The following is an 11,967-nucleotide window of genomic DNA, read 5'->3' as shown; positions in this document are numbered from 1 at the left end:
CCAAGCTTTGCACAGCCCTGTTGATAACGTCTGGTAATTTATGTGACTTGGTTGCATACTTAGTAAGTCCTCCTTTCCCAGAATTCTCTGAGACTAACATAAAAAAAAGTATTAAAGAGGACTTTTTTTAAACTTAGCAAATGTAAAACACATAAGTATGTTAGTAAAGAAATGGGCCAGTCCTAATTAATGGTCCACGTGCAGAACTAAGAACCAAAAGAATCAGATTTTTTTTTTAGCATTTTAGATCTTGTTAACTGACCTGATCCAGGGTCTACAGGAAAATGAGTTTGATCTGGTTGTTACCATCTCAAGGCAAATAAAATTCTCTGATGTACTAATGTGCCTTTTCCTCTAGAGGATATCACCTAGCTTGTCAAACAAGCAGATTAGCTGGCACTGTGTGTTCTGACCCCAGAGGGAATAAAAAGAAAGAGAAGGCTTGGTAAACCTTTTACCTTGTATTGTTTCCTTCAGTTTAGTGATGGCAGTTAGGATAAAGTCATTTTTCTATTTGGATTGTCTGAACAGTCCTCCTGTGATTTAAGTGATTAAATGACAAAAAGGTAAATTAAATATGAGGATATGTTTGATTAATATTTGACCATCGATCTGTTGATTTCCTTCTGCAAGCAGCTGGTTTACTGAAGAAAGCTATGTAAGATGTTGCTGAGGGAAGATGCAATTAAAAGTAGTCTTCATTTTGAAAATTGCAAAATAGAGTTATGCTACTCAGTAAGCACGGCATATTTCATATAATGCTTCTTATCATCGTGTAACCTACATGAGACCAAAAACACCTTTCTGCCTTTGCAGACGTCAGAAACTCCTGCATCCTGGGAAGTCCTTGTATCGAGCACTCCTGGATTCAGTCACGTTATCCAATGACAATGTCAAATTTCAAATCATCAATGAGGAGAATAAGGTAAGGCCCCCACCCATAATGGAACTGTGAATTAGGCACACGGATTCTCTCGCACTTACTTTTTGCATAACAAAGCTGATAACATTTGTCCACCTTTGTAACATGCTTTGAGATTTGTGGATAACAGGTAGTTTTGTGGTACAATGCAACACTTTGTCATTGATCCAGATAATTTCTTTGTCTTCTATACAGAGATATAATGTTTTAAAGAATATTTTCTATTCTGTAAGATTAGAAATACTAAACAAAGGTCTTTTTATCTGAAAGGGTTTTTTTGAATGTATGATGGGTTTTCTCTCACATTCCAGAAAACAAATTGTAGTCTTACCCAAAGGAGCAAGATTAAGCTGATTTCTGTTTTGTGCTATAGAGTGCATTAAGGGAAAATCTTTAGTATAGTGGTACTGAATGTGGATTTTTGGAAAAAATCTGTAGTCTTTAATAATTTCTCTGAAAAGTTTCCCTCAAAATTCCACAAATAAAAATTTGTCTACAAGGGGAAATATCCCAGAATAGCTGTCATGACATACTTATTCCACAATGACTTCCTATGGGGACACTTCTGTTATGCATTAAAAATCCTCTTCTGCAATTTAATTTAATCCACTCCAGAAACACAGAATAAAAAAGTGTCCATATGGAGAGAGAGTCTGGAATAGCTACTGTGATTTAAAGTCATAGCTTAGCCTGTAACAACTTCCTCATGTAGACAATCCCTAAGGAAATTAAATGAACAAGGATGTCTGCTTGCTTATGATAGTATCATAGTATACAGTATCATAGTACTTAGGGTCAGAAGGGACCTAAACAAATCATCAGGTCTGACCCCCTGCCCTGGGCAGGAACGGGTGCCGGGATCATATCACCCCAGCCAAATATCTGTCCAGCCTCCTCTTGAAGACCCCCAAGGTAGGAGAGAGCACCACCTCACCTCATTATGGTCCTAATGATTTTCTATATCAACCAAGTTCTGTCTTTTTCAGCAAAAGGGGAAATTGAGTTAGCCCTTGAGTGAGGAACAGCCTTATTAGAATCCCTGCAGCCTGACAGAAGAAATAGCAGGCACATTCTTAGTTATCTTCAAGAGGTTGGTGGCCAGAACTCCAAGTCTCATCAGAAAAAGAATAAAAAGGGAAAACTGGATGAGATTTTCAAGGTTCTGCATCCAAAAGACATAGTGGAGTCAAGTCATCATTTGAGAGTGAGAGAGTCAAGTGGCTTTACATCTTCACTTTTCATATGTCTGAATGTTAAAAAATAGCAAGTAATCAATCATAAATCTTGCTAGGTAGGTCAGTACTACACTTTTTTCCTTTTCAGTTTACACTGATGCAGTTCAACCATTGTAAGTACCATTTTGAACTCTTGTGTAGATAGTGTAGCAAAGTTTCTATACAATGCCATGGACCCCTGCTCAGATCTTGATGGCACAGAAATAAACATGCCTGAGTTGCAAGTCCTGTCTACACCTGTTCTATGGCTGTTGCTGTTACTGGAGGTTCTGTACAATGTTGATCAGCCCTAGAAAATCTTTTTTTTTTTTTTTTTAAATCAGGCCAGTTTTACTTACAAACTAAAAGTGTTTGCTTCCTGAAAATAGTATAATAGACCTAAATGCAAGTGGGCAGTGACTGCTAGTATGCAAAATTTTGGGTGGATCAAAAGGCATACATGGTCTTGGACAGAAAATAAATGTCTAGTGATACTGAAATCCTGGAATTCTGCATTAAAATAAAAAATGATGCTCATATCCCAGTATAGCACAAATGGCTACTGTACCTGTTTGATCATTCCCAGGTTCCTCTCCTAGTAGAAATTTATGAAATAGAAGGCAACATTTTCAGAGTTAAAATTAATGAAGTGGCTCCTCTCAGAACAAGATATGAAGTGCCTGATGTTCTCATAAAAGAACCTACCACAAAGAGGTAAGTTATATATATCTCATATATTATATATGAGTTTATAAAATTAAATATCAGTTATATGTATAAGATAGTATAAGTATAAAATATACTGAATATACATTTATATAAAAGTACTATATAGTATCTAAGTTGCATACCTATCTTCCCTGTCAAAGGTGTGCACCTTCTCACATTTGGACAAAAATGTATTCATTCCCTAGAATATCCGCAAATTACAGAGATAGGAAAAAGCAGTTAGCCCATGAAGGTAATTCTGAGAATTGGTAACAAATTGAGGGAGACAAACAGCCTGTGACAGAATGCCATCTCTGTCTCGCCCCAATTTCTGCTATCAGGCAGATAACCAGTCTGACAATTTGGTTACCATGGTCACTGAAGAGGGCAGACACCTTTGGCCCCATCGGCTTCAGGTAACCTTGAGTTGTAACCTGAGCTGGATACATTCCTGAGGAAGTGGAAAACCTGCTCCCTCTGCCTATGTGACTGGCCTCACACACCTGGGTTGGGGCTTACACTCCCTATGGTTCTAAGCAATGTCATCATGACTGGGAGGGGACCAGAGACCCTGCCAGTCTACCTGGCAATCAGCGATTCATTTCAAATTGGTTGGCTGGCAGCCAACAGCTGCTGGCCTTCATTGGATCAGGTAAATGAGGTAATAAGGTCTATATGAGTTAAGAACTGCCCAGGAGGCAGAGAAGGAGCCATGATGAGAACTCTCAGAGAAACTAGACCATCTGAAACTTGCTCTGTCTCTTTAAACTCATGTTCAGTGAACTGCTTGGCTCCAGAGGGGATCCCCACCTGCCTCTGGATGATACTTGTGAGTAAGCTACTTGAGATCTAACCAGATATATAGCTTGCAATAACTCAGATGTGTGATCAAAGGTTACCATGCTACAGTTTGCTCTAAATTATTTTTCTGATATTGATCTACCCTGTACCCTATTCCAAACCTACTCCTTGTAACCAATAACATTCTCCTCTGTACCTAGTATGGGAGACTTATTGGGAGAGTGTCTAGATTATGCCTTGGCTCCCCCCCGGTTCAGCTGACTAAGGGAGACCACCATTTGTGCTTCAGACTGAGGGAAGCACCCCAAGTTCTTGCAGTGGCTCGAGAACCCCTCAAGGATTACTAGGCCTGTGTTTCCCGGGGGTCAAAGGGTAAAGATCAGTCCAGACTCTGGGTGGTGGCAGTGTTACCCCCTCCCTCCCAGGCTTGTGGGTGTGCTCCAGAAAGGGGGTTGGCCAGAAATGAGGCATCCCCAAGGAGGCACTTGGAGCCTGGAAGGTGGTCAGGCACAGTGAGGTGAGTGACTCAGTGCAGGAGTCCCCCTACAGGCCCACCACACAGCCAAGCTAGTGTATAACCTGTAATTACATGGGACAGAAAATCGGCTTCTTGTTAACATGCCTTATTTTTTTTTAACATATTGCATTGAGAAAATAAAAACTATTGAGAGTGTTTAAGGCAAACTTGTAACTTGTTACATCCTTCAACCTGTGGGGCAGACTGTGCACCTATTATTCATCACACACTTATTAAAGTGAATGGGAGATTTTGCTTCAATAAGAGCTTTAAGTTTTGGCCCATTGTTCAATTATTCTTCCTTTCTTTAATTTATTGTTGTTCAATTATAGTTAGACAATATATTTTCATACGATTTGTTTTTCATTGTTTTGAATTTGCTAGGCTCTCTGTAACACAGAAGGAGACAAACATTCTGGTACTGACAAGCACGAATGAGGACCACAAGCTTCACATCACAGCAAATCCGTTCCAGATAGAGCTAGAGTCCAAGGATGAGACCATATTGAGCATGAATTCCAGTGGCCTGTTGTACTTCGAGCATCTGCAACTAACACCCAAAAATAGGTGTGGGAGCTTCACATTCCACAGTGGGCATTGGCTGTGGCAGAGCTAAATGGCAACCATTAGAAATTCAAATCTGCAAAAATCCCCCAAGATCTGTAAGGCTGCTTTATTTGACATGCACTGGTAAAATTGTGTGGCTCTGACATCCAGAATATCTGTACTAAAACTAAGGCAGAGATTCAGCCTCAACTTGCTCTCTCATCCTGTCCTTTCTTCCTGCATGAAAGCTTAAAAACAATGCGATCTTTTTTGGCAAATATTTTTGCGAAGTGAGGGAGACCCTACGTTTTCATTTTCTTCAAACTTTAATTAAAGGATTCTGGAGCAGTCGAAAGGCCATTTGAAGCCATCATTCTGTCCCTTTTACTCCATTTAAGGGCCAGTTCTGTAACATGCTGAGTACCCTTAGGTCCCCTTGACCTTAATGGCATTACTTTGATAAGGTGCTCAGTTTCATCCACTTTCTCATAATAGTTGAACTGGTTTCTTATGAAGGTGTCAGTCATCATAAAATCACAACAGTTAGCAATTTAACCCCATTGCAAAATACTGGAAGAGTTAGGGGCTATAGGGAAGAGGCAATAGGAGTGTAGGGGCATTCTGCGGGGCTGGGAAAGCCTCATCCTGGGAAAAGAATTACTTAAAATTTGTTATAATTGGCAACAATCCCTCTGCAAATAGAATACAGAAATATCCAGTCTGAAGATCTCTTGTTTGGAGCCAAGGAGAAGAGAATGCTGATATTATTAGAACTAATGGTAGAAACCCAAGGGGACAGAATAATCCTAGCTAGCTGAGGTTGGTAAGACATTAAATACTAAAAACACTTGCCAATTAGGAATCTCAAGAGAGGCAATTAATTTGTAGAAATGTCAAATGCAAAATAGTTCTACTATATTGTAGAGCCTGTGCAGACAGTTCTTAGCATTTTGTGTCTGGAATCTTCTCACTGATTATTTCTATTCATTTGTTTTCATTAGCAAAACTGCAGCAGAAAACAAAGAGGATGGATCAGCTGGCTCTGCTAAGGTAGCCTCTATTCAATTTATTATTCTGGCATTGGTACGGTGTGGGAAGAATAATTCATAGTTACTAGCATGGGTTTATGGTATCTTCTAGTGTAGTGCTTTCAGATCTCTGAACTGATGGCCACGCTCCCAATTTACCAGGAGCCTAAAGCAGATTGTAACCCAGGTCCCAAAACACAGTCCTCTTGGTCTCTGTTCAGATCTCAGTGGAGCAATGTATGCTGAGTTGCAAAGGCCACACTAACACATTAGATATCATTTTGCAGAATTGTCTTTAAACAAGAATCTCAAACCTGGCAGTGGATAAAGACACTTCCTTGTTTTTTCAGAAGCCTCTTTAATTACAAGAGTGTAATTAAAGCCTCTCTTACAGGGGGCATTTATACACATACTCTGTGATGTCTGGGGGAGGCGCTTTAATTAAAGTGCCTGAAGTATCACATATATCAGCATCCTCGCACTAAAAAATGTCAGTGGGGGCGCTTTAACTAAAACTCGTCATACACATGATGCTGGAGTCTGCTGGAGTGCAGTAATTACCACACTCCAGCAGACTCAATTAATTGATTCTGCTCCGATGTGCTGTAATTATAGACTGTTGGAGCAGCCTTAATGCATGTGTATAGGTGGCCCCTGTAAGCAGATGGCTGTTTTACTTCACCATGTTTTCACATTTCACAAGAGTGAAGCTAAAGAGAAAGTTTTATTTCTCACCTAGTTTGAACAACTTCAATTTCAGCAGTAGATTTGGCCTGTAAGAGTCCTCCTGGGAGTGTCAGAATGGGTGTAGGAAGGCCAGTACATTTGCTGGAAGAGTGCAAAAGAAAACTTGAAAAGATACTGCAAAAAATAAATAAATCCAAAGAAAACTAAGTAGAAGGCTACAGGGCTCAAGAGCTGAGGAAGACCAAAGGTAATCACTGCATACACACAAGATTCCTATAGTGGTTAGATATTTTGGGCAGCCTCTCCATTGCCTTGCTTGACCTGGTAGTTCTGGATTACATACATGAAAACAGGTTTTGTAAATATGGACTGATGTGTTTTCAAGCTCTCCGTGTAGACTAAGTCCCTATATCTCTGCCTCATAAAAATCATTCTATATTTCTTATTTTTGTTGTTTTACTAGACAAAGCACTGGAGAAAATTTTAGTTTGGGGGGAATGTCAGATAAAATTAAGTTGTAATAAAGATTAGATTTTGTACCAAAACAAAGAAGAGAGCAGGTTGCATATAGTGCTTCACTTTTGCCAAGGTTCTGTGTTGTAGCAGACCACAGTAGTGTTGTATTGAAACATCCATTCTCCAAAGTAGCATACCTGGCCAAACCTGAAGTATTTTTTTGTCCAGGTACCAGTTATATTCGGCATCTAATCAAGTAAATACAGTAACGTCTCTCAAGACAATACTTGTTCATTGCTTATAAATTAAATGTACTCTAAACATCCACAGTGTCTGTAGGCTAAATAATAAATATTTTTGTACATCTAGGAAAATCAAGAAGATCTGGGTCTCTGGCAAGAGGTATTTGGCAGTTTTTTGGATGTCAAAGCCAGTGGTAAGACTAAGTGCAATACAATATTGAAAGCATCTTTACTGATTTGCATATATCTGTGCTTATTCATATTTCTGTCTTTTTCTTTGGTTACTTGTATTTTAGCAGTCTCTCTTCTGTTTACCTATCAGTTTCTAAGCCAGGTAACAAATTTGATTGAAGCATTGTTATTGTCTGTGTATATTTCTATTCAGAAATAATATATAAAAATAAAGCATTTTGCCTCTCTTGCATCTCCCAGGAGTAATTCCACTATATAGGAAGATGCATGATCTATACACATTGGCTGAATTCATGCAATCAGTTAACTTTTTTACACCGGCATACTTGTTTGTAGGATTCATCAAATCATAATGTCAAAGAGTTAAAGATTATTCCAGTTTTAGGGAAGGGGAGGAGTGATAAAGGGAAAACTAGAAGGATAAAAATAACAATTGATGGAATATGGAAACCTCTAGGGTTACAGTATAAATCTGGTCAAATTTGCAATAACCAAAACTCATCTGTTGTCTCTTTGGTTACTGAAATTAATGGGTTAACTCAATGCCTTTGTTGGTCAAGTCTTCACATGGCATACAGAGGTATCACATAAGCATGGCAGACTCAGTAAAGAAGTTAAGAGCTCAGTGAGGCTGAACACTGAATTGGCCCTCCCACTTCTAGAGTTGCTTCTTCCATTTCACAGCTGAGGCATATGTGTAAGGCAGTAAGGGGAAGCTCCCACTCCCATCTGCCTAGGCCGTACTTGTTCTATAGATAAAAAGAAAACTCCTATCTTCAGGGCTGCCAACCCAAACCCTTTAACAGGTATTAGGATCAATGTAAACAAAGCTTTTCAAATCTGTGACTACAAGTCCTGTATCTTACACTGGGTCAGACATTAGTTCTGATGGGAAGAATGATGCATGAGCTGGCACAAAGTACCTGAGACCGCATTTTTGTCACAGCTGCCAAAAAGCTCATAGATTCCAGGATTTTTGTGTTTTTTGGAAAAACACTCATGACCTGACATCATGAGAAGCCTTCATGTGGTCAAACCAGTTTTACTAAAACTCTTGAGAGCTGCCATGTTGACTCTCAGGAGAGGGTCTAGGTGTATGCCCACAGTGCAAAAAAAAGTTCTGTTTTTAGTTTGGGTTGCCTAATCCTAGTTCATCTCAAAATAGCAATGAAAACATACCAACACTGTGTTTAACTCATTGTTGGCTACTTCAGTTTAAGCATAAAAAAGAGTTTAGGTCTAAATTTAAGGTGGTAATCCAAGTTAAAAACAGAATTTCCCTGTCTTCACTAAAAGTTTAAACTGGATTGGTTAATTCTGTCTATTAAACTGGATTTATAAACACACCTTTCCTTCCAGTATACATACTCTAAAAGAAGTCAAAAACCCTCACAATAAAGGATGATAGGTTGTCCTGAGCAAGAATCTTGGATTCTGTGAAATTCCTATGGTAATAAAACCCATACAAGTCAAATTCTAATTGTAGATTCACAGCAGCAATCTGGAGCATCTTCACTGACCTAATTAAGGTTGCCCTGGATTTACAAGAATGTAACAGTGACAGAGGTGCCCGCTCAATGCTGCATCCCTTGATGAGGTTAGTGTAGGACAAACACAGTGCTAAAAAAAGGGAGGACTGGGATTGTTACACACACAGTGCACTGCCTCACAACCTTGGGCCATTTTCAACTACAAATGTATTCTTCTTATTCAGTTTTTATACCCATATCGTAATATTAAAAAAAAAAATCACCTTGTCACAGCACTAACCCCCATTATTTTCCCCCTATATTAAGAATTAATAATGGATGTGAACCTGAAATAACATATGAAGCAATTACTATTCAAGGTATATTTTTAAATGAGTGCATTCTGATCTATTAGTTCACACTAGGCCTAAATGAGAGCAAAGCTCAGTGCTGTTTTGTCTTATTACTGTTTCTACAGGTCCCAGTTCTGTAGGTTTGGATTTTTCTTTGCATGGATTTGAACATATTTATGGAATACCAGAGCATGCAGAAACACTTCTCCTTAAAAACACCAGGTAAAAAGAGAAGCAGATTTGGTTCCAGAGAGGGCCATAATTCTGATGTTTGGGAGTAATTAGGAAGGACAGTGTACCTGATGCTTGAAAATCCAGTTGGAATAAGAGTACTGGTTGTTGTTCTTCTATCACCCATGAAAGTTCAGATATGTACAGCAATTTAACAGAGTACATTTGATGTCTTGTTAGGATAGCCACTGGAAGCCATAACAGCTGCATCATTCACTAGTGAACTGTAAGGAAATTCAAGAGTGAATGATGGTATAGTAACTGAAAACCTATTTTACTATGAGACAACAGTGCTATAACACTTTCCAAGTGATTTAATGCAACATAAAGGTTGAGATGTATGTGCCATAGGTGTCATACCATGTAGTTTCTTTTTATTGTAGAGGCACATGAAATCATGGCTTCTATCCCTAGCGGGGAGACTTTTCTGCCTCCAGTTCTGCACACCTCTGCACTCCCCTCAGTGGTCTCCATTAGATTTCCTAACAGCCTTATGAAGCAGTTCTGCATAAGTATTTACCATTTTTAAACAGAATATACTTAATCAACTTTCTTTAAAAAAGGTAATGTTGTGAGGATAAGGCCAGAGTAACAGCAGTCTCATTGGCTGCAAGAGCTGTAATTTTATAGTTAGCTGTTTCTTTTGCTTTGATCACAATAATCCCTGCCAGCTCCATTTTGGGCCAATTGATAAATGATAGGTCTTAACAAAAGATGTATCCTATTAGTTCCTGCTGTAACTCAGTGGACTTACAGCAGCCAAACTTGATCCAGTTGAGATGATTACAAGCAATGTGCACGTTTGTTTGTTGCAGTGATGATGATGCCTACCGGCTTTATAACTTGGATATCTACGGGCACAAGATCCATGACAAAATTGGCATTTATGGGTCAGTGCCCTTTCTCTTAGCACACAAGCCTAACAGAACTTTGGGGATCTTCTGGCTGAATTCCTCAGAAACTTTGGTGGATATTAGTACAAAAGCTGTGATGGAGGTGAGAGGTACACAGGGATCCTGCTCAAGAGTCAAAAATAAATTATTTCTGAGTCAAATTGATGATGATTTGATATCGTAACCTCCTGTGAATCAGAAATTGCAATTCTCCTCTTTCTATCTCCCCATCCCCACATCTATTTTGTGGAGTTTTGAAATTATTACAAGGATGGATTTTTTCATTACCATGCCTCTTGTTATCCTTTTTTTCTTTTATATAATGATGTGAATATGCCTATCTACTGTTTAATGGAAGGTTGTACCGAGAGTATGTAATAAACTTCAAGTATCTCCTTCTGAGGCATGCTGAATATTTTAATAATACAATCTTTACCCCTCTGCTCTGTTCTTTATTATTCAATAATGAATAGAAAGGTCTTCAGATTCTCTTGTTCCTTTCAAAGCATATACCATCCAGATCCCCTCCAGAAACCACTAAGCAGAGAGTGGTGCCTCAAACTGATGTGCGCTGGATGTCAGAAAGTGGAATAATTGATGTTTTTCTGCTGATGGGACCCACCGCTTTTGATATCTTCAAGCAGTATGCACAGCTGACAGGTACAATGTTGTCTTAGTGAAGAAACAGCATTGCATTTTCACCAGAAGCGCAGATACAGAGGGGATGCAGTGGCATGGCTGCACCCCCTTCTTAACTGAATTATGCCATAAGAACCTCTTGGGGGCTCTTTTCAATTCCCCCCACTTCCCTCTGTGCTCAAAGGCACACCACTTAACCTCCCTTTCTCTCCCTTCCCCTGTACTCTCCCTCCCTCCCCTGCCTGCTCCTACTGTTTACCCCACTGTCTCAGCGCACAGGGGCAGGGAGAGAAGGGAAAACTTCAAAGGTATTCCTGCCCTTGGGTCCCCTGGAAACAGATGTGGGGGAGGGGAACCCATCATTCCACCCATACTCACTGCTGTAGGTGTGGTTATTTCTAGCTGAACCAAGTTGCTGCACAGCCCAGCTGGAGTGAGCAGGAGTAGCTTTGAAGCTTACCCCATACCTAGGATAGCCAGGGTAGGGACCGGAGGTCTGTGCCTTTGAGCACAAAGGGAAAGGGTGGAAATTCTTGCATGCTTTGGGGACTTCAGAAGAAGTCCCCAGAGGCTCCTGCAGCACAAGCTGCCTGCACTAGTGGGTGTCATGAAGGAGGCTGGGAGTAGAGGTGCAACCATCCCCACATCATAGGTGGCTGCTCCTGCACACCACTTTGCCAAATCCTAGATCCATTCCAGTTCACCAGTGAACTTCCCTTCTACCACTTACATTATGTGCAAATGTACATTTGCTACATCTAAAAATGGATTAGTATTTAATACTTAACTAACCTCAAACCACTATCATTCCCAAAAATATGGTTCACAGGGTCCTGACTGTGGAAAGCTGGTCTGCACCCCAGCTGCTTCTACAGGTACCAACGTTAGGCCTCATAATGTAGTGATAGATCTCTATTCAAGCTAGCTTGGATGCCAGAAGCAGTACAGCCACAGTACTGCAGAACTTTTCTGTGTGAGCTCGATGCCGAATTATATAGGACTGAATTAAGCACAGGCTCAGACCTGTTCAATTTAAAACTTTTATTGTTTCACAAAGTCATAAACTAAA

At 39.7% G+C, this 11,967-nt stretch overlaps 1 protein-coding gene across 2 annotated transcripts in view; it reads left to right on the top strand.

The window, feature by feature from the left end:
* Nucleotides 1-11,967, top strand: part of GANC (glucosidase alpha, neutral C) — a 45,348-nt gene that overhangs the window by 6,747 nt on the left and 26,634 nt on the right. For both annotated transcript variants that reach the window (XM_019551864.1, XM_019551865.1), the window contains exons 3-10: nucleotides 817-925; nucleotides 2,723-2,850; nucleotides 4,547-4,729; nucleotides 5,710-5,758; nucleotides 7,249-7,315; nucleotides 9,261-9,357; nucleotides 10,182-10,362; nucleotides 10,766-10,919. In XM_019551864.1, coding sequence (XP_019407409.1) covers nucleotides 817-925; nucleotides 2,723-2,850; nucleotides 4,547-4,729; nucleotides 5,710-5,758; nucleotides 7,249-7,315; nucleotides 9,261-9,357; nucleotides 10,182-10,362; nucleotides 10,766-10,919 — 968 coding nt within the window. The remainder of the gene's footprint in view (nucleotides 1-816; nucleotides 926-2,722; nucleotides 2,851-4,546; nucleotides 4,730-5,709; nucleotides 5,759-7,248; nucleotides 7,316-9,260; nucleotides 9,358-10,181; nucleotides 10,363-10,765; nucleotides 10,920-11,967) is intronic.

This window comes from Crocodylus porosus, unplaced genomic scaffold (assembly GCF_001723895.1).
Source record: "Crocodylus porosus isolate Cpor-Errol unplaced genomic scaffold, CroPor_comp1, whole genome shotgun sequence".
NCBI classification, from domain to species: domain Eukaryota; kingdom Metazoa; phylum Chordata; order Crocodylia; family Crocodylidae; genus Crocodylus; species Crocodylus porosus.
The sequence above is the reverse complement of the archived record's forward strand: the minus strand, read 5'-3'. Positions and strand labels throughout refer to the sequence as shown.